The sequence below is a fragment of the Scyliorhinus torazame genome, chromosome 8, assembly GCF_047496885.1.
Source record: "Scyliorhinus torazame isolate Kashiwa2021f chromosome 8, sScyTor2.1, whole genome shotgun sequence".
Classification (NCBI taxonomy): Eukaryota; Metazoa; Chordata; class Chondrichthyes; order Carcharhiniformes; family Scyliorhinidae; genus Scyliorhinus; species Scyliorhinus torazame.
In genome coordinates this window covers 209,834,452-209,857,826 of record NC_092714.1, presented here as the reverse complement: position 1 = coordinate 209,857,826, position 23,375 = coordinate 209,834,452, and the positions used below count along the sequence as shown (strand labels likewise).

Genomic DNA, 23,375 nt, shown 5'->3' with positions numbered 1-23,375 from the left:
GTTATTCAAGATATTCCTTGAGTTACATAATATTGGTTAGCAAGTGATATTGGCACTTACAAGTGAGGTTCCCCACCACACTAAAAAAAAGTGAACGTTTTCAGTGAAACGGCTACGTCTAACTTAACCCTTTAACTCTGGAATATGGAGATGTTCTAACTTATGAAGGATCTGACAGAGTAGATAGAAACTGTTCCCATTAATGGAAGGGCCAAAGCAGGCAAATTCATGATGGACCAAATGACTGCCCTCTTGTAGCCATTCTGATGATCATTATTATATGATGCATGGTAAAATTGATGCAATTCATTCAAAGGTACTCTTGGACTGGGACTAAGATGGGTAAAAGTAATTATAACATAACCTGCACAGACTTTATTAAAAAACACATTCTGATCCTTCTGTACCAACTATTTCAGAACACCTTATCAATTGTAGCTGATTTTTGCATCTGTCTCAAAGGTTGTGGGAGACAGCCTGTTATTGATCAAATGCATCTACCAGTGGTTAACAGGAACAAATAATGTTGAAAATGTAGGATTTCTACATTTGCAACTTTTATGCTAAAAAATAATGCGTGCCACTCATTGAATGAAATAATTGTTTTAAGATATGATGGCATTTGCCAACTATGGAATGGTTATGTTAACTTACAACCTTTTAAAGAGAATACAGATGGGATACATCAACTGGTCCCGACTAGGAGAAACTATTTGATGTCGGTCTTCCAATCAATATCTAAATATATATTCACCATTTGTACTGAGAAAATTCCTCCTGCATTTGAGTAATTTTAAATTATCCCAAGAAAATGTGATTTACTTTAAAAGGGAGATTCAAAGTTAGCATTGGCAGGTTCTGCCTCAATTCAAAAGATAGCAATCACTTCTGTAAAAATTGCAATAATTATGTGGCTTTATGAGAAAGTTTGAAATTTACTTTATAATTTCTTAATGCAGTTTTCAGTTAAAGTTTAAAAATCAGAGTAATGTGGAATAAGGACACAGGCAACTTAGAATTGTGCACCCTCTTTCCAAATTATGTCCCCTGCATCCATTCCATCCGGGAAGTCCAAGGACATGTTCCACCAGAAATGTTTGTACATATGTTTTCAAATGAGGAATTATGGTAAATTTTAGAAAATTAGGCACAATTGGTAGATTTTTCATCTAAATCATTAAAGGTACAAAGTGATATTTTAGGTTTATTCATCTGCAACCATATCATCACTTTCACAAAATCTATTTGAAAGTAGTTTCTCTTTCCCTTAATATAAGCACTATTGCCACTAGCCCACTTCTATCTGAGGTTTTCTTATTTTGTTGATCATATTGCAATTTTCATATCCATCCCCTCCCAGTTCAGAGATATACATACTTTCCCAATTCATGGCACTCTTTTTGCCCCCCCCCCCAACCCCTCACCCCAACTCGCTATTTACTTTTCCACGTTCACCCATACCCATCCTTCCCCTTCTCCCCTGTATCCTCCTCCCTCGCCTCTATTACTTCCTTTCCCCTCTTTGCTCTTAAAGAGGTCAAACTATTTTTAAAAAAACACGGGCACTCTATTATTTTCATTAAAGTTCTGACTGTAAACTAACCTGGAGGGGAAACTGTTAATGCTTAATAATGCCTCCCTCTATCAAATACCAATTTACCTCGTTACATTTTCCTGAGACAAATTTTCCTGAAACAAAACATTGTTATCTTTCCTCAGTGATGTACAGTGCTTCAATTGCAGCAATGAGAAGAACATGTTGAGTTGGCTTAGATCATTCAGTTTTATTTGTATCTAAAAAAACAAAAGGAGGGTGAGGATAATGCAAATCTCTGAAATTTAACAACTTTGATTTTAAATCTGATACATCTGTAACTTCTTCTTAATCTATGCCATCATGAAATGTGAAATTCACCTGGTATAAAGCTGAAATAAATAGGTTCTAGCATTCACTTTTAAGTGGTTGTGATTCACTTAAAAAAAATCTCACTTCAAAATGCTTATTAGTTTTCATACATATCTCAATTCCCATATAATATAAATTGTAATAGCAGACCAAAGTTATTTTTTGACTTTGGCAATTTTTTGACTAAATGAAATACTTTTTGGCCAGGATAGACTGAAATTACACCACACCCAGTGTGAAACATTTTGGCCAATATAGACTGAAAATACACTGCACCAAGTGGACTCATGGACCGTTTACCTTCAGTTGGATCTATAACCTGATATCCATACTAAACTATGAATTTTATGTCAATATTCAGCTCAAACTGCTTTGCACCAGTGTCAGTATAATTGACCAATATGAATTCAGATACTCAAATGGTTGCTATTGTGATGCATCAGTAAACCATACAATTTTCCACTGGAACACTAAAAATACACAGCACTGCACTAGCGCTGACGCAAGTAGTAATTATAAAGTTTAAAGTACCTGAACTATGTAACAATTTCCAGTGAGCTAACGGGGCAAACTTGAGTTTTATTATTTTACAAACAGAGCTCTTCTGGGGGGGGGGACGGGCGGTTAGGACGGGTGAATGGGAAGAAAGGCATCAAAAAAATTCTCTCCTCATCGATTATCAGTCAGTAACATATAGAATTATGGAGTGAGCAAGCAACTTACAGGCAACGACTCCACTAACAATACATTGGTATCACTTTAGATGGGCCTATCTTTGTATTTCTCTCTTTCTTTGTTGGGATGTGAGTGTGATGGGTGCCTCCCCACAACAAGTACAGTGCAAGGTTAGTAACTCAGTTGGAGGATAGTAAACATATATCAACAGCCTATCATTCACTACCATGGTATTTGGATTCCATGTCTCTGAACCCCACCGTCAGACTGAAATGCAGGTCAAGAAGCTGCCACCATGTGAGGAACAATCACTCATTTTGATTTTCCCTGGGGCAGCTAATTAATGGCGAGAGGGCAGGGTCTCTGTCCCAACGAAGGCTTGGTGGGTGAGCTGGAGAAACAAGCAACGTTTTTTTCAGCTTGAGAAGAAAACAACAGTAAAATGCGGAAATAAGATACCTGGTCTGAATTGGTCTTGTATAATTTAAAATGGAACACCAGTGAAACGGGGAAATAAGAACATTGGTCCAAACTGTTTTTTCCTTCTGTGAGAGCAACAGCCTTCAGTGGAAGTTAAGTGAGGGAGACAATCCTTCAAAATGGAGCTGCCTTCCAACTTAGTTAAATTTTTAAAATGCATTTGCAGCCAGGGACAGGGGAGACTGACTGGAAAATCCCAGTCGACTTCCTTTCCACCCCTCCAATCCCACCTCTGGGAAAATGGCCCAGGTGTGGGCTGGAGCTGAAAAACTGGCAAGGGGGCTATTTTTTTTAGCTCTGATCCAGGGGCCAGCGAGACCTAAAAATCACACCCCAAAATATTGTACTTCCACTACCCAGTTTACTGTAACATTCAGACTGTGAAGATGCTGAGTTCCGTACTATCAATAAGTACATGGGGGCAGTAATAAGAAAAGAACATAAGGAATAGGATCAGGAGAAGGCCATTTGGTCCCAAACTGGACTGTTTTCCCCTCATTAAATAGTGCCCTTTGTGTGTGCCATCCGAACAAAGTTATCCAGCCTAATCCCACTTTCCAGCTCTTGATCCGTAGCCTTGTAGGTTACCTCAAGCATATCCAAATATTTTCTCAATGCCATTCTCCCTCTACTACCATTTAGGGCAGTGGTTTCAGACGTTTGTCACTCTCTGGGTGAAAGAAAATTCTTAACTCCCCTCTAGTCCTGCCTATTACTTTAAATCAACGTCCTGGGATTTTGGCCTCTCTGCTAAGGGCAATAGGTCCTTCATATCCATTCTACCTAAACTCATAATTTTGTATATTTCAAGACTCCTTGACCAATGGATATATTCAACTGGTTATTGTCTGATATAAATTTTATGTATTTCAATGAGGCCACCTCTCAATCAGATTAGGAGCTCAAGCCCTACTATAGACTTGAGCATGTCACCTACACATCTTTAGCTGAGGAGTGTTGCACTGTCGGAGGTGCTGTCCTTCAGCTGAGACATTAAACCAACACTCTCAAATTCCTACAAAATATCTCACCATTATTCTAAAAAAATAGCAGTGAGTTTTCTGTCCTGGTTACCTTCAACAGAACAACCAAAAATATATGATCTAATAATTTATTTAGACACTTGTGCATAAATATCTTGGTACTTTGGCTTGCATAACAACAATTGCTACATTTCAAAAATAATCCATTGGTTGTAAAACAGGTTTATAATGTCCCAAGGATATGAAAGCTGATATAAGGATGGAGGTTCTTTGTTTCAAAAGCTTCTGGTTTTATATGTGAACTCACTAGATCAGGAGCAGCAGGCACAAATACGTGTTCCAACACACAGCCTTCTCATTAAATTTATATTCTATTAGTAAAACTTTACAAATGGCAAATTACATTGAAGTTTGTAAACAAACCTTTTTTTTATATAGTCTTCAAAAATGAGACTCTTCGAAAGACTGCAGTCTGCTAAACATTGTGGTTAACAGTGTAGGTCATGCTAATTGCTCATTTACCCCCACTGGAACAACAATGTCATTTCACATTTAAGGCACATTATCAGTGCAAAGGCAGTATCTTTAGTAACTATTCTGTAAAAGTACCTGTAATATCACGATAGTAAGGAACTGTATGGGGCAAAAATCCAAGAGAGTTTTGTTACGTGTCCTTGATGATAATTCATTTACTGACCCAATATCAATGCATATAGCAGGTCCCAGAACTATTTTCAATAGACAACCAGTATCTGAGCAAATATGATAAGAATCTAACAAAAAAATTATTTGGTTTAGCCTATTATCAAAAGGAGATCTGAGCTTAATGTGAAGAAAATTTTATGTCAATCTAACAGAAGTTAAAACAAGTCAGGAATTTAAATTACAATATACACAGGCACCACTTAAAACCACACAGATTAGTTAAGTGAACATGCAACCTGCTTTTCCAATGAGACTATGTGGTAAACATACCTGTGCAGTTTTCATTGATAACCTGAAATAATGCAAAATTGAAAGATTAACATTTCTGGACCCTATTTGAATGCAGAATTAACCAGAAAAAAATGAAAAACTGACTGCATACATGCATAAGTCAGTGAATTTCAAGCATGCTCACGAGTAAAAACTGTACTAAATTTGTTGAAAAATTAGTACAGTTATTACCTTTAACAAATGATGCCATGGAGTTGAACGACACTGGTTTACATTTATTATTCCTGCCATGGCTAGATTCTGGTCACATTAAGATTGGTGGAGATGCCAAGTGGAGTCTAGAGACTTCACCAGTTAGAAGATGAGGTAACCAAATAAATGCACACATAGTGGGTGCGATTCTCCGCTCCCGCGCCGGTTTGGAGAATCGCCTGGCGCGCCATTTTTCCCCGCGACACCGGATCGACGCCCTCCCGCGATGCACCCAAGCGGCGGGAACAGCCCCGTCGAGTTCTGCGCGGCGCAGGCCGGAGAATTGCCCGGGTCACCCAAAATGGCGATTCTCCGCTACACCCGCTATTCCCCGGCCCGGATGGGCCGAGCGGCCTGCCCAAAGCGACGGCTTCCCGCTGGCGCCATCCACACCTGGTCGCTGCCGGCGGGAACGCTGGGGGGGCGGCCTGTGGGCGGGTGAGGGGGGTTCTTTCACTGGGGTTGCACTCAAAAGGGGTCTGGCCCGTGATTGGTGCCCACCGATTGGCGGGCCGGCCTCTCTGAAGGAGGACCTCCTTTCCTCCGCTGCCCCGCAAGATCTATCTTCTTGCGGGGTGGCCTCGGGGAGGACGGCAACCATGCATGCGCGGGTGACGCCAGTTAGGCGGCGGATGACACGGCGTCGATTTTATGCGGCGCCAATGCCCGGCGCGCGCTGACGACGCTGCTTTAGCGACACGCCCCCCGAATTTCTCGCGGCCCCGATCTTAGCCCATTTTCGGGCCCTGAATCGGTCGGGATCGGGGCCGTTTTGCGCCGTCGTAAACCTAAACGGCGTTCACACTTAGCCGTGGGAGCGGAGAATCGCGCCCAGTGCCTCTTCATGGTGGCACTGGGGCAGCCCTGAGAGTCGGCTTCCTGAATTATGGGGCGGGATTCTCCACTCTCCATAATGAATGCCGTCGAGGTTCACAACGGCGCAAAACGGCCCCGATCCCGACCGATTCAGGCCCTGACAATGGGCCAGGATCGGGGCCGCGTCATCTACACGCGCCAGGCCTTGTCGCCCGCGTAAAGACGACGCCGCATAGATGACGCAGCCGGCACCGCATAACAGGCGTCATCCGCGCATGCGCGGGTTGGCATGCATGGTTGCCGTCCTCTCTAAGTCCGCCCTGCAAGAAGATGTCTGACAGATCTTGCGGGGCCGCGGAAGGACGGAGGTCCTCCTTCAGAGAGGACGGCCTGACGATCGGTGGGCACCGATCGCGCGCAACCCCACATTTGAGGTACCCGGTGCAGGATCCCCCCTCGTCCCCCCCTAGCGTTCACGCACCGCTCACGAGGGCAGCGACCAGGTGTGGACGGCGCCGGGGGAACCCGCCATTTTGGCCTGGCCGCTCGGCCCATCCGGGCCTGAGAATAGCGGGGGTGCCGGAGAATCGCCATTTTTGGTGTCTCCGGCGATTCTCCGGCCTGCGAAACTCGACCGGGCCGTTCCTGTAGCTTGGGAGAATCGCGGGAGGGCGTCGGACCGGCGTCCCGGGAAATTTTGGCGGCCCAGGCGATTCTCCCAACCGGCGCGGGAGTGGAGAATCGCGCCCATGATATTGGATCTAGAGAAGTAAATTTACGGCGGTTGGAAATATCGAAGTATTAAATGTGTCCAAGGACACTAAAGTGTAACCGATGAATCTATAGCATGTTGAGTGCATCAGTATAGAAAAGTAAATTATATTTTCATGGATGTTAATAAGGACATTTGCGGAACTTCCGGTGATGGCGGGCGGGAGGCGGCCGCACAATGGAGGGCTCCCGTTCGGGAACGGCATTTTCGGGGCTTTAAGCCCGGTCCCAGGGTCCACGGAGGCGGCAGAAGCAGGGAGAAGGCACGGAGGAGGCACAGTGAAGACACAGGAGGAAAAAAAAACAACAAAAAATGTCGAGGGTGAGCAAACAAACGGCCAAAAAAAAAACAGCTGAAGGTCCGTCAGGGAGTGGAAAGGTCACCGCGGGGTCACCAAGGAAAATGGAGGCTGGAGCACCAGGGAAGGCCGCACTGCTTACGGCTGAAGAAATAACTAAGGTGATGGCTGCGGAATTTGAAAAGCAGTTGGCGCAGATTGCGAAATGCATGGAGACGGTGAGGAAAGAGATGAGGGAGGTTTTGAGTGTGCTGGTGGAGGAGGCGGTTTTCCCGGTGAGGACAGAGGTGGCGAGCGCAGTGGCGGAGGTGTGAGAGCAAGGGGAGGCGCTGAAGGAAGTGGAGGAGACGTTATTGCAGCACGGTGATCAACATGCCTGGATGGGGAAAGAGATGTGGAAGGTGATGGACACAAACAAGGATCTGCGAGGAAAAATGGAAGACCTGGAAAACAGATCTAGGCGACAGAATTTGAGGATTGGGGGGCTGCCCGAAGGAGTTGAAGGACCGAAGCCGACTGAGTATTTTGCCGCGATGCTGGCAAAACTATTGGGGGAGGAGGAGGATCCCTCCCGATATGAACTGGATCGGGCTTATCGGTCGTGGAGGCCTGTACCAAAGGCGAGTGAGCCGCCAAGGGCAGTGACTCTGTGCTTCCGTAGGTACAGTGTGAAGGAGAAGGTCCTGAGCTGGGCCAAGCAGAAGCGGGTGGTGCAGTGGGCTGGAGCTGGTATACGTGTATACCAGGACTTTACGGTAGAGCTGGCAAGGAGGCGGGCTGCCTTAACCGGGTGAAGAGGGCACTGTACATTAGCAAGGTGCGGTGCGGCATTGTATATCTAGCGAAGCTGAGGGTGACTTACAAGCTCAGGGACTTTTAGTTTGGAACGGCGGAAGCAGCGGAGGAGTTTGCGAAAGCAGAAGGACTGTGGCAGAACTAACAAATTGCGGAACGGCCATGTGCTGATGTAACCTCATGACTGTATTTTCCTCTTTTTTGTATCCCTGTGCGCAGGTGTAGAGACAAAAGGAGCCAATGTGGTATATGTTTGGACAAGGGAAGGGACGAGACTTTCACTCGAAATGAGGGTTCTTTGGGGTGTAGGTGGATATGCGGGGTTTGTGTGCTAAACGGGGATCTTTGGGCTTTCCTAGGGCCGGGCAAGTGGGAAAGGGACCCGGGCGGGGGCCTCCACGCTGGCCGGTTTAAGCCGGCCAGTGAACGGGAGTGAGGTGGGGGGAGGGGCTGCGGCCATCGGAGCCTGGCAGAACAGGGTCCGAGTGGTCTAGCCGGGGTGGAAAGTTGGGGTGAAGGAACCGAGGTTGGGAGGAGTTTTACAAGAGGCAGTGGACGGGAGGAGCTGGAGACCTGGAGTGGGGGGCTGAGGGGGTCGGGAGCTGTGTAAGATTAAGGGTGACTACGGGTAATCCCCGATTCCTTTTTGCCATTTGTTTATGTAAACATGCGGGTTGAGGTTTGGGGGTTGGTGGGTAGATGGGATCGTTGTTATTATGGGGACTGACATATCTTGCTGATTATTGTTTATTGTTGATGGACGTAAATGTGGGAGAAAATGTGAAAAAGGAGAATAAAAAAAATAAATAAGGACATTTGCAAATTTTAAGCTATTTTACCTTTGTGAGAAACAAAGGGTCAGTTAAGCTAGGCATAATGTACAAATTGTCTCACTTAAATCAAACGTAGATGCAAACTAGAAGAAAAATTAAGCAAAAGTATCAGAAACCTTAAAAAAACTTGGGTATTTCAATTTACATATGCAGGTTTGCACCTCAAAATATTATGGTAATGAAGTGCATCTGTTAAAAGTAAGTTGCTCAGAAAGTTTGATTACAATAGTATCTGTTGTGATGAACGTGTTAAAACAGCCATTATCAAAGCATAGATTCTTCTGGTTTGACTGGGTGACAAATCAGAATACAGTCAGAGTCAGAATACAGGAGGGAGATAAAGAACCTAGTGGAGTGGTGTAGCGACAACAAACTCTCCCTCAATGCCAGCAAAACTAAAGAGCTGGTCATTGACTTCAGGAAGCAAAGTACTGTACACACCCCTGTCTGCATCAACGGGGCTGAGGTGGAGATGGTTAGCAGTTTCAAACTCCTAGGGGTGCACATCTCCAAAAATCTGTCCTGGTCCACCCATGTTGACGTTACCACCAAGAAAGCATAACAGCGCCTATACTTGCTCAGGAAACTAAGGAAATTCGGCATGTACACATTAACCCTTACCAACTTTTACAGATGCACCATAGAAAGCATCCTACTGGCTGCATCACAGTCTGGTATGGCAACTGCTCAGCAAGAAACTTCAGAGTCGTGAACACCGCTCAGTCCATCACACGAACCTGCGTCCCATCCATTGACTCCATTTACACCTCCCGCTGCCTGGGGAAAGTGGGCTGCATAATCAAAGACCCCTCCCACCCGGCTTACTCACTCTTCCAACTTCTTCCTTCGGGCAGGAGATACATAAGTCTGAGAACACGCACAAACAGACTCAAAAACAGCTTCTAACCCGCTGTTACCAGACTCCTAAATGACCCTCTTATGGACTGACCTCATTAACACTACACCCCTGTATGCTTCATCCGATGCCGGTGCTTATGTAGTTACATTGTATACCTTGTGTTGCCCTATTATGTATTTTCTTTTCTTCCCTTTTCTTCCCATGTACTTAATGATCTGTTGAGCTGCACGCGGCACGCTTCACTGTACCTCGGTACACGTGACAATAAACAAATCCAATCCAATCGTAATAAGCCTATGTTTGTATTTTTAACTAATAACTATAAGATAGTTAAAATAATACAACAATATGATCTATGGAAAGGGTAGGATTATTAGCAATAAATGAGTCAAGCAAAATTAATTAATACGACTTACTCAGACTAGAATAACTTTATTTCAAATTATATTTTACAATTGTTCACTTACTGAGGTGTGCTACAGATTTATACAAATATAAAATTAGACTTTACAATGAGATTGTGAAATAGAGAAATGCACAAACCTAGTCTTAAATATTCTAGACAGGACATTTCAGACTAGTTATTAGTTTTGATCAAGTGGTAGCAAAGAGATGCAGCAGTCCTTTCAAAAATGACACAATTTCATTTCCTCCCAGTTTAGATTCACCGTACACACGGTCCACAAAGGTTATAGGAACCTATAATAATTGGAAGGGGGAAAAAGATGTGTTAATTCAAAGTAAACATGAGCATCACAAAATAAAGGAAGCCATCAAGAATTACAGAATTTGAACATTGCTAAAGAAGGGAGACACATTGCTGGAGGGTTTCATCTTGCGCTCATTAGGGCAAATGCAAGAATACCAAATTTCAGAAGGTCACAATTTATGCGACAGGAAAAGGGTGCTGATTGGTTGGAAAGTTGACTGTGATTGGCCACGGTGTTGCCATGGAGAAAGCAACCGGGAACTATAGGCTTCCCAAGCTCCCAGGTAATTCAAAAAGGTGCAAAGTTGGAATATATTACTTTTGCTTGCAGAGAAAGGGTCCCTGCATATGAATGTATGTTGCTTTGAGCAAGTGTAAATGAGCTTTGAGTTTGACAAATTATTGTAAATTAGTCGTTAGTAGAGCTGACAGCAACCTTTGATGAGCGCAAGATGAAAAGTTTCAGTAACACGTCTCTCTTTTCAGCAATACATCAAGAATTAATTGTTAGCATATTCCAACATACGAGTACGCTGTAACAGTATTAACCAACAGTACTACCCATCTCAATTTTACCACTGGGAATAAATTCATAATATATTTAGGAATGATAATATAATTTAAGGAACTTATTTGCCCCAAATATAAGTTGAATCTGTTTTGTGGAGTCATATGTGATGGTTATGTACATATTTATATATATTTTTTATTCACACAACAAAGAAAAGCATATCTTGCAAGAAGCACTGTAACCATGCTCTCACATTGCAGGATATTGATTTTAGGGTAATTCCATCTTCCTTCTTTAATGTTTTTGAATGTACATGAATATTTAGATCGTGATGTGCATGCAATAAATTGGCAATACCATACAAATTTCCCAATTGGTTCTTTCCAAGTCAAATTTTATGTTTAAAAAACACCCATCACACAAATGTGAAAGTATCAGTGAACTCAAGTTTATTCAATTAAAAATTGAACTAAAATAGAACTGAAAACAATTGAATACTGTATCTTTTATTGGAAGTAGTTAAAAAAAAAAGGTTCAAGTAAAGGGAAGCATTTCAATGGGCTAGGCTCTGCAGATTTACATAATAAGTAGCTGGACCATACATTCTAGACACAAAACTCAAAATCAGATGCCTTTAGTTGGGGCAGCAATAGTGGGGTTACTTTTAGACTTAGTGTCTCTTTATCGGATAGAACCCATAGTAGCCATGGTCCTACTTTTTGATGACATCGAGTGATTGTTGCTGAAATCACATTGATTGAAACAGATATATTCAGGTTACAAATTGTAATGAACAACTGGCGTAAGATATCCTTAGTATATTTATGTAAAGTCATGATAGAATCAACTACAGCCAGCAGCCATGATGCCCCCCCCCCCCCAAATCACCCATCTATCTTCAAGTAATTCGCAAACTAATCAGCAAAGACTACATATAAATAGCCTTTTGAATAAGTTTGAGAAAACTGGTTGGTGTGGGATCATGTCCAACCATCAGTGAACATTTCTAGATAAATTGTCAACTAGCATATTTTCTGGTGGAAAGAAACACAAGCCACAGTTATTTGTATATTATGGGGAGACTCTCTTGCTTGTATTCTTTATTACAGATTGTAAACTTCAATATTGTTTTCTATCATTTTGCTTCAGACGTTAATGGTTCAAAATGTGGATAACACTAACAACTTACTATCAATTTATTACAATATACTGCATATTCTATACCTAAAGATCAGTGTCCTTTTGGGTTAGGTAATCGTAATTTTTCCAACAGGATAACACTTTCTGCCAATTTCAGCAGCCAATGGTGATCATAGAATTTACAATGCAGAAGGAGGCCATTCGGCCCATCCAGTCTGCACCGACCCTTGGAAAGAGCACTCTACCTAAGCCCACACCGCCATCCCTTCCCTGTAACCCAGAAACCCCACCTAACCGTTGGACACTAAGGGCAATTTAGCATAGCCAATCCACTAATCTGCACATCTCTGGACTGTGGGAGGAAACACATGCAGACGCGGGGAGAAAGTGCAAACTCCACACAGTCACCCGAGGCCGGAATTGAACCTGGGACCCTGGAGCTGTGAAGCTGCAGTGCTAACCAATGTGCCACTGTGCCGCCCATGTGACCAATCCATTGGTGTCACAACCAATCAGCTTCATTGACCGTAGGTAGTCACATCATAGACCTTGATTGTTCCAGACACCTGTCAATCCAATGGTCCTAAAGGCCAATTAAGGTTATTGGCAGGATAAGATTTGACAACTTTGTTTGGTCCCAGGTAATAATGTGACTGTTTCAATGAGATCTTTTTCTTTTGCCACCCATCTTTTGATGGATCTGTGGAAACAATGAAAAATCTCGGGTGGGATTCTCCGACCCCCCGCCGGGTCGGGAAATCGGCGGGGGGCAGCGTGAATCTCGCACCCGCCGGCTGCCGAATTCTCCGGCGCCAGGGATTTGGCGGAGGTGGGAATCGCTCCGCGCCAGTCAGCGGCCGCTGGCAGCGGCTCCCCCCGGCGAATCTCCGGCCCGCGATGGGCCGAGTGGCCGCCCTTTTTCGGCCGGTCCCGCCGGCATAAATTACAACAGGTACTTACCGGCAGGACCTGGCTGCGCGGGCAGCCTCCGGGGTCCTCGGGGGGGAGGGGGGATCTGGCCCCGTGAGGTGCCCCCACGGTGGTCTGGCCTGCGATCGGGTCCCACCGATCCATGGGCGGGCCGGTGCGTGGGGGCACTCTATTCCTCCGCGTCGGCTGCTGTGGACCTCCACGATGACCGACGCGGAGATGACCCCCCCCCCCCCCCCCCCCGCGCATGCGCTGGGATGACGCCAGCACACGCTGGTGCTCCCGCGCATGCACCAACTCGCACCGGCCGGCGGAGGCCCTTCGCTCCGGTTCCTTCTGCACCAGCCGGAGCGGCGCAAACCACTCCGGCGCCGGCCTAGCCCCTTCGCGCCGAAGTTGCCCGCCCTCCTGATTCCCGCAGAATCCCGTCCCTCATCTCTCATTGGACCATGGTAGCTGCTGTTCATTGGTCCTTAGCAATCACATGATCACAGCAATGCATAATATCATTATGACAACTATTTTTTGAATTGCAAATATATAAATAAAAATTCTCTTTAAACCTTGGGTAGAGACTTCAACATTTTCTTTCAATTATTGGAAACATAATGCCATATTATACAGGCAGGTAATCAAAATTGAAACTAAAAAACATACAAAGTCCAAAAATAATAGGAACAGAAATGGACCATACAGTCCTCAAGTCTGTTCTTGAATTCTACTCCAAGTTCATTTACTCATCTATGCTCCAGATCCTTAGATACCCATGCCCAGCAAAAAAATAAGCAATCATAGCTTTCAATGCTCCTTAGAGAGCACCTCCAAACCCATGACTTCTACCATCTAAAAAGGCAAGAGCACCATATACAAGGGAACACCACCACCTGGAAGTTCCCCTCTAAGCCAGTCACCATTCTGTGACAAATGTAAGGAATTTTCATATTTTATATTTTTAGCAGTAAAATGTGGGTTAAGATGCAAAGACAGTATAACTGCTAGATTGTTTACAGATAGCTAGCTAATGGGATATTGTTTACATTTGAAGGAACCTTGGGATGTAGATAATTCATGAGTGGTATTGTGTTTGGTCCTGGCTTAACAATTCAAGGGGCAGCTTGTATGAAGAGATCAAAGAATGCCTTCTGCTTTGGATACAGATGAGGTAGTTAATGGGAGGAGCCAGGGCAGTCTGAAAAGGCAGTTGATCCTAGGACTCTCATCTGAACAGAGGTGTTTCAGTTTGGACCTGAAAGGTTCTCTCTCCAAAGATTCTGCACAGAGAAAAGCAAGTAGAAACCTAAGAAAAAATGCTGGAAAAAGGAAGTAGAAACCTGGCTGTTAATTTTATTCATGAGTCGTATTTGAAATATATTGGTTTGCTTAATTGGAATATAGTGGCAGATTTAGGAAGTTTTTCTCTTTTACTTAAGATTTGTTGTAACTGTTAACTGTAAAGGTATTTCTTTGTTGCTAATGTGGTTAATTCTATGTTTAAATCAAATCTTGTTTTAACATAAAAGATACCTATTGGTCAGTGTTATCACTCGTGGAGTGCAGCAACAATTCCTCAAAGTTTTACAAATAGCAAATAGTTGGCTTCTCGTCCGGGATCCTAACAATTCTGGCTTAGAAATATATCACCATTCAGGGCGGCACGGTGGCACTGCTGCCTACAGCGCTCAGGACCCGGGTTCGATCCCAGCCCCGGGTCACTGTCTGTGTGGAGTTTCCACATTCTCCCCGTGTCTGCGTGGATCTCACCTCCACAATCCAAAAAGACCTGCAGTGTAGGTGGATTGGCCACGCTAAATTGCCCCTTATTTGGAAAAAAAATAATTGGGTACTCTAAATTTATTTAAAAAAAAAGAAATATACCACCGTTCCGTCACTGTCTCTGGGTCAAAATCCTGAAATTCCCTTCCTAAAAGCACTGGGTATACATCATTGCATGGACGGCAGCAGTTCAAGGCCGATCATCACCACCTTCTCAAAGGCATGCTGGCCTGGCCAGCGACACCCACATCCTATGACTGAATAATAAAAAAAAGTTGATGTATGGTTGGAATCTGACGCTGCCTTCAGTGTTTTCAGATGCTCCCCTGCTCTTGAAGGAATGACCACTAGCTCCATTTTATTCAGCTCACTTAAATGCCTTGCAGGCAGGAAAGCTTTCATCAAGGTTGAGGTTTTGGAAAGAATTAGGCAAGCATTGTGACATCGCATGAGACTATCTGAAGTAGATTTTACTTCAGGTGATCTTGTTCATTATAAGAGTGAGAAAGAAATGGAATGGAAAGGACCAGGGAAAGTTATAGGACGTGAAGGAAAAACTATGATTATTCAACATGGGAATTAAACAATAAAAGCCCATAGGTCATCGGAAATAATTATGAATTTGCAAATATTGACTGATAGAACATGCAAAGCACCAGGTGCATCGCATACTCCTATCTTTTGGGGCAGAGCCAGAGGGACAAAGTATGATGGCAGGAGTGAGATATTGGTAGAAGATTTCACTGTGATAAAGTGGAAGGGGCAGTTTGTTCAGATGTTAGCTGCTCAAAATGAGGTCCCAGGTATTGTATCATCCAGAAAGATCAAACAACAGGAGGGATGCAACAGAGAGACAGGAAAATCTACTGGAAAATATTAGAATTAGTTGAAAGTCCAGGATGATGGACAGGCAGTGAGGCCATTGACTGGGAGCACGAAGTACAAGAATGAAAAATAAGGAAGCGTGGCCCAAGTTACAGTAAAGGATTGGGTGATGAATCCAGATGAGGAAACATACACACATTAGGGTTAGGGCCTCAGGTGAGGTATACAGAGAATCAAACACTAGGAGCCCAGGAAGAAGTCAACAGGTAAGTAGGGGTTCACAACTTGACTAAACAACACAGTAAAGTGGAGAATGCTGAACCAATGTGACAACATAGCAAAAGCAGGAGTCCTCATGACTGCGAGGTTTTTGCAAGTTAGGGGATAAAGCTACACGAGACGCTAAACAGAGGGAGTTGGATAGTAGAAGGGGGTTTGGTATGTATTCAGTAGTCCCAAATAGGGTTCAGCCAGGATTGTTAGATAAGTGGGTCTGCATGGAAAAGGTCCTACCGAATGGAACTTATATAATGCCATGTCTGGGTTGGTGATTCAGGGATTTCAAGAATGCTTAGCAGATAAGGAAGTCAGAGTGACTCATCCGCAGCATGAAAGATAATTTTGAAAACTTTTCTGATCCTTTCGGTGACATTTTTGTGGGAACGTACGTCCAAAAATATAAAAGCTGCATTTCTGGAGGGTGATCACCTCCAGATGGAAGGGTTTCTCAATACTCCTAAGGAGGCACCAGGTGTAGAGAGAAAACTTTGGAAATTAAATAAGTGCATATTTCGTTTAAACAATGCTTCCTGAGTGGCGCACTTCTACGTTCAATCAATGTTGTTAAAGTTGGGTTGTCTCCAACTGAAGGCAGATCCTGCACGTTTTATTGATACCATGATGGGAAAATTAAAAGCACCTTCATGATGCATGTTGATGACTTCTGATAGGGTGGCACTAGTGAGTTTCGAAACAAAGTTATTGTCAGGATTAGAATAGACTTTAAGGTTGGACATCAGGTTAAAGGGGCCTTTAAATATATAGTATTACAAATAAAATTGTATGGGTCTGCGGTCACTTTACACAGTAATCATACTTTAAAAGTGTTAGCTCTATTGCAGTCAGTCAGGCTCGTTCTTCACAAAAATATGCAGATGCTTCCAAAGATGAGAAAGCAGCTGCAAAGTCTGACTCGACAATTAAGCTGAATGGGTACACAGACAAGGCTGGATGTCAGCTTTGATGTTCTTGAACAGAGTACTGTATTGAAGTTGTAGGACATCTTACGGACAAACAAAATATTAAAGATGTATTGAAGTTTCCATCTTTGGGCAACTCTAAAAATATAAAATAATAATAATCTTTATTGTCACAAGTAGGTTTTTACAATAACACTGCAATGAAGTTACTGTGAAAAGCCCCAAGTCACCACATTTCGGCGCCTGTTCGGGTACATGGAGGGAGAATTCAGAATGTCCAATTCACCGAACAGCACGTCTTTTGGGACTTGTGGGAGGAAACCGGAGCACCCGGAGGAAACCCACGCAGACACAGGGAGATTCCACATAGACAGTGACCCAAGCCGGAAATCGAACCTGGGACCCTGGAGCTGTGAAGCAACAATGCTGCCGTTGTGTCCACCTCTCATGCAAAATTTGCTGATGGGTTTTCAAGAGCAACGGGTTTCACACTATTCTTGTGGGTACAAATGGGAAGTGGCCAAGAAAATTAGGTGAGTAATAAAAGGCACCCTGGCTGCAGAGACTCTCTCACGAGTAGGCATGGCACTTTTAAAAAAACATTAGGGGAAATACTGCAATGGGTGAAATGACAAAGAAAATATCCCAGTAGAATGTTATATTGACAATTGAACCCTTTGGGATAACATACACTCTAAGTATATGTGAAAACAAGATTCTGAATTAATATTGCATATCTAAAACAAATGGTTGAGGAAAAGGAAATTTCTCTGCTCCAATGGCTTGATACAAGCCGTAAGTTATCAGATAGTTTCACCAAAAGGAATGCCTGTAGTGAAAAATTATTGGTGGTATTAGAAGAGGGAAGACTCAGGATGTGAGTTTCGAAAAAGTGTGACTTATTTCTCAGTCTTCAGTTTTTTTGTCACTTTTGTTATTCTTTTTCAAAAGGGAACCTGTTAATTCTGCTGCAATGGAGTCCATGCTTTATGTTGGTAATCAAGAGCAATTGTGCCCAGTAAGGAAAGTATTAGGGCTTCATTACAAGAGTATTAAAAGTTTTTCATACTGGGTGTTTGGGAAATTGGGAGTGTGTGTCTTTACTCTGCAGTCTTGGAAATAAACATGTCTTAAGATACAGGGCTTCAGACTCATTTTTTCCTCAACATATGATCCTCAGAGTGCAGCTGGGGTTTGGTGAAAGAGGGAATTTCAAGGGTTAAGTTTTAAGAAATAATTTAAGGGCGAATTTCATTCTAAAGTCTAGTTTGTTCTTTAATTTAGCAATTAACTAAAACTTGCTCTTTTGACTGGGTGAAGTATAGATGCAGCTGTAAAACAGGAATTAAAACAGGAGTTTACAGGCTCTCAGCTGAAGCTAGTTAATTAGACAACTGGTTTAATCCAGTTTCAGAAGTTTTGAATTAGGGGCTATAAAAGGAGGGCTGCTTCAGTGCTGCCTTGTCGGCACTGAGTGCAGCTGGAGTACGGTGAAAAAGGAAGTTAAGGGGAGGGGCGGAGATAGCCGGACCTGCTTGGGCAGCGGGCCAAGCTTGAAAACCAATCCAGGAGTGGTGACACAGGAAAACGCTAAGTTCATTGGCTTGTAAGTAACTGCTAATTTGAATTACCTATTCTAAATTGCTTTCAGATTAAAGGTAAAGAGAAGAAATATTTTACAGATTCAAACATTTTAAAAACTAATTAACTAAAATAGAGATGCAGGGCCAGGCTGCATGGTAGCAGTGGTTAGCACCGTTGCTTCACAGCACGAGGGTCTGAGATTCCCAGCTTGGGCCACTGTCTATGCAGAGTCTGCACATTCTCCCAGTGTCTGCATGGGTTTCCTCGGGGTGCTTTGGTTTCCTCCCAAAATCCAAAGATGTGCAGGTTAGGGGGAATGGCCATGACAAATTGCCCTTAGTCTCCAAGAAGGTTAGGTGGGGTTACTGGGTTATGGTGATAGGGTGTAGACGTGGGCTTAAGTATGGTGCTCTTTCCAGGGGCCGGTGCAGGCTTGATGGGCTGAATGCACTGTAAATTCTATGAATCCAATGTGTTGTACCTGCATGATGTGGGAGCTGGTGGATCTCATTGTGGTTCCCAAGTGAACACATCTTTAGCAAGTGTCAGTTGCTCAGAGTTGATAAGCTGGAGTCTGAGCTTTGGATGCTGTGACTCATCAGGAGAGGGACATTTACCTGGAGGTTGTGTTTCAGGGGGCAGTCACACCCCTTAACCACCTTGAATGTGGCCAGGGACAGGAGGGTGTGACTATGAGAGAGGCTAGTATAAGGATCCAAGAGATAGGGTTGCAGGAGCTTCAGCCTTTGTCCTTGTCCAACAGGTTTGAGATTCTTGCTCCCTGTGTGGACAAGAGCGGGTACTTTAGGGAAGTTGAGCAAACTGACCACAGCACCATGGTATAGGGAGCCACCGGGGGGGTGGGGGGAAAGAGAGAAATTTAGTCACTATTGGGGATAGTATAGTTAGGGACACATATACTGTTCTCTGTGATCAGGATTGAGAGAGTCTCGAAGGTTGTGTTGCCTATCTGGTGTCGGGGATATCTCGTCTGGCTGCAGAGGAACTTGGAGTGGCAGGGGAAAGGTTCAGTTGTTGTAGTAGTCCACGTAGGTACCAACAACATGGGTAGAACAAGGACAGAGGTTATGCCCAGGGAATATGAGCAGCTAGGGGCTAAATTTAAAAAGCAGAACCAAAGAGGTAATAATCTTCGGTTTACCGTCTGAACCACGAGGTAAATCCATAGCTCAAAGGTTGGTGTGGGAGAAATGGGTTTGAATTCATGGGACCAATACTGGGGAAGGAGGGACCAGTTCCGATGGGACAGTTTTCATCTGAATCATGCTGGGACCAGAGTCCCGGCGAATTGCATAACTAGGGTTGTAGACAGGACTTTAAAGTAAACAGTGCGGTTCAGTTGCATGGAGAATTAGAAAATCAAAGTTAAAGGAGAAAGCAGGCGTGGAGATTAGTGACTAGGTTATGTGGATTGTTATCAGAAATTGAAGGAAGGGGCAGAATGTGTGAACATCATATTGAACCAAGGAATCAAGACAAGGGGAGGCAAATTTGACAATAGAACAAACTTTATGTCTGAATGCATGAAGCATTCAGAATATAATTAATGCATTAGCAACGCAAATAGAGACAAAGAGGTATGATTTGGTGGTGATTACTGAGCCATGGTTACAAGGAGACTAGGTCTGGGATTTAAATATCCAAGGGTATTCAGTATTTTGGAAGGACAGATTGAAAAGGAAGTGGTGTAGCTTTGCTAGGAAATTAAGGGATCAGTGCTGTCATGAGAAATGAAATAGGCATAGGGGATTAAGACGTGGAATCAGTCTGGGTAGAAATAAGAAATGGCAAAGGAAAGAAATCTCTGGTGGGAGTAATCTACAGGTCCCCAAGCAATAGTTCCACAGTGGAGCACAGTATAAACCAGGAAATACTGGAAGCTTGTAAGAAAGGATATTCACCCGTGATTTTAATATGCAAATTGAGTGGATTAATCAACCTAGCAAGGGTAGCCTCGGAAGAGTTCATTGAATGTATTAGAAATTGCTTCTTGTAGCAATATGTTGTGGAACCAACCAGGGAGCAAGCTATTCTGGATTTGGTATTGTGTAATGAGGAAGGATTAATTAATGACCTCATAGTTAAGGATCCCCAAAAGAAGAGTGATCATAGCATGATTGAATTCAGTTTGAGGGGGAGAAGCTGGAGTCCCACACTAGGTGTTCTGGAGTTATACAAAGGCAATTGCGTTGGAATGAGGACAGATTTGGCCCTAGTGGGCTGGGCAGGATGACTAAAAGGTAGGACATTTTAAGATAAATTTAGAGTACCCAATTATTTTCTTTTCCAATTAAGGGTCAATTTAATGTGGCGTGGCCAATTCACCTGGAATCATAGCATTTACAGTGCAGAAGGAGGCCATTCAGCCCATCGGGTCTGCACTGGCCCTTACAAAGAGCACCCTACTGAAGCCCACTTATCTACCCTATCTCCGTAACCCAATAACCCCCACTTAACATTTTTTGGACAAAAAGGGCAATTTAGCATGGCCAATCCACCTAACCCGCACATCTTTGGACTGTGGGAGGAAACCGGAGCACCCGGAGGAAAGCACGCAGACACTGGGATAACGTGCAGACTCCGCACAGAGTGACCCAGCTGGGAATCGAACCTGGGTCCTTAGTGCCGCAATCCCAGTGCACCACATGCCGCCCCAAAAGGTAGGGCATTTGATTAGCAGTGGCAGTTAAGGAGATATTCAACTCCTCCCAACTAAAATACATTCCAGAGGAAGAAAGAGCCCGATAAAACGAAAGGGGGGAAATAACATCCATGGCTAAGCAAGGAAATTAAAGATAACAAAGTCAAAATCTAAGGCATACCATATTGTAAAGGCCAATGGCAGGCAGAAGAAACTTTTTTAAAGATCAACTAAAAAGTAATAAAAAGAACAAAGGTAAATTATGAAAGAAAACTAGTACAAAATATTTTTAAAATAGTAAAAGCTTCTATAAGCATATAAAAGGGAAGAAAGTAGCTAAAGGGAATGTTGGTCCTTTGGAGGATGAGACCGGGAGTTAACAGTGGGAAACACAGAAATGACAGAGACATTAAACCAATATTTTGCCTCAGTTTTTAGCGGACACTAGTACCATCCCAATAGTAACCAATCATGCAGAGATAATAGAAAGGGAGAAACTTAAAACAATCATCAATATGGATAAAGTCCTAAACAAACTATTGGGATTGAAAGACAGCGCAGATAGTGGATCCATTGGTTATAATATTCCAAAATTCCTGGGATCCGGGAAAGGTTCCAGTGGATTAGGAAAATGTTAATGTAACGTCCTTATTCAATAAGTGAGGGAGACAGAAAATAGGAAACTGTAGATTATAACATCTGTTGTTGGGGAAATTGTTAGAATCCATTATCAAGCAAGTAATAACAGGACATTTAGAAAGTCAAAACATGGGGCAGCACGGTGGCGCAGTGGTTAGCACTGCTGCCTCACTATGCCGAGGTCCCAGGTCCAATCCCGGCCATGGGTTACTATCCGTGTGGAGTGTGTACATTCTCCCTGGGTTTCACCCCGACAACCCAAAGATGTGCAGGGTAGGTGGATCAAAATACAATCCATCAAATTCAGCATGGGTTGATAAAGGATAAATTTGTGTTTGACTAATTTGCTCTAGTTTTTCAAAGATGTAACATACCAAGTCGATAATGGGGATCTGTAGATGTAATGGGCGGGATTCTCCCAGCACCGCGCCGGGTCGAGAATCCCTGCAACCGCGCCATGCCGCCCCAGCGCTGGTATGTGATTCTCCGCAGAGCGGAGAATTGGCGCCGGTGCGTTTGGCGCAGTGCCGGTCGCGGGCCGCCCTACGCAGCCGGGCCGCCGATTCTCCGGCCCGGATAGGCCGAGCGGCCGCTCTAAAAAGGCAGAGTCCCGCCGGCGCCGTCCACACTTGGTCGCAGCCGGTGGGAACTCTGCGCGCAGGGTCGGGGGGCTGCCTGTGGGGGCGGGAGGGGGGCTCCGACCCCGGGAGAAGGCCTCCAATGGGACCTGGCCCGCGATCGGGGCCCACCGATCGGCGGGCAGGCCTCTCGCTCCCCAGGCCTATTTTCATACGTGCTGGGCCCTGAACTCCCGTGCCATGTTGCGCGGGGCTGGCGTGTTGAGGCCAGCGCCACTGCGCATGTCCTCGTTGACGCCGGTGCCATTGCGCATGCGCGGATCCCGCGGCGCACAGTTCACGCTGGGATGGGAGGCTGAAGCGGCGTGAACCGCTCCAGCGCCGTGCTGGCCCCCGGTAGGGGGCCAGCGGCCCGTTTACACGGTCATGAAACGCGACAGTGTTTCCGACGGCGTGTACACTCTGCCGCCGAATGGGAGAATCCCGCCCAATATATCTGGATTTCCAGAAGGCATTTGATAAGGTGCCGCACATAAGGTAAAATCACATGGGATTTGGGGTAATTCACTAGCTTAGATAGAAGATTGGCTAACCAACAAAAGGCATAGTCAGGATAAGTGAGTCTTTTTCTGGTGGGTAAAATGTAATTAGTGAAGTGCCACAGGGTTCAGTCCTCTACCCCCAACTATTTACAGTATATATTAATAATTTGGAAGTACAGATAGAATGTACTATAGCCAAATTTGCAGATGACACTAAAATAGGTATGATAGTAAGTTTCAATGAGGAAATAAGAAATTTACAAATGGATATTGGTTAGGTGACTGGGCAAAAATTTGGCAGATGGAATTTAACGTAGATAAGAATGAGTTTATCCATTTTGGTCAAAAAATGGAAAGGCAACTTATTATCTGAACAGAGAGAAACTTCAGAGTGCTTTGATGCAGAGGGATCAGATTGTCCTCGTGCAATAATCTCCTAAAAGTAGCATGCAGGTAAGCAGGAAGGAAAATGGAATTTTGGCCATTTATAGTTAAGGGATAAAGTATAAAAGTAGGAAAATTTGGCTGCAACTGTACAAGGCATTGGTGAGACTGCACCTGGAGTACTGTGTACAGTTTTGGTCCTTTATGAGGATGTAGTTGCATTAGAGGCAGTTCAGAGGAGATTCACTAGCTTGATTCCAGAGATGAGGGGTTTGTCTTGTGAAGAGACATTGA

The 23,375-nt window shown here is 44.0% G+C and overlaps 1 protein-coding gene across 2 annotated transcripts in view; it reads right to left on the bottom strand.

Moving 5' to 3' along the window:
* Positions 1 to 10,021: 10,021 nt before the first annotated feature.
* dpm1 (dolichyl-phosphate mannosyltransferase subunit 1, catalytic) overlaps positions 10,022 to 23,375 on the bottom strand; it is a 128,982-nt gene continuing 115,628 nt past the window's right edge. For both annotated transcript variants that reach the window (XM_072514721.1, XM_072514722.1), the window contains one exon: positions 10,022 to 10,304. In XM_072514721.1, coding sequence (XP_072370822.1) covers positions 10,200 to 10,304 — 105 coding nt within the window. In that variant the 3' untranslated portion in view covers positions 10,022 to 10,199. The remainder of the gene's footprint in view (positions 10,305 to 23,375) is intronic.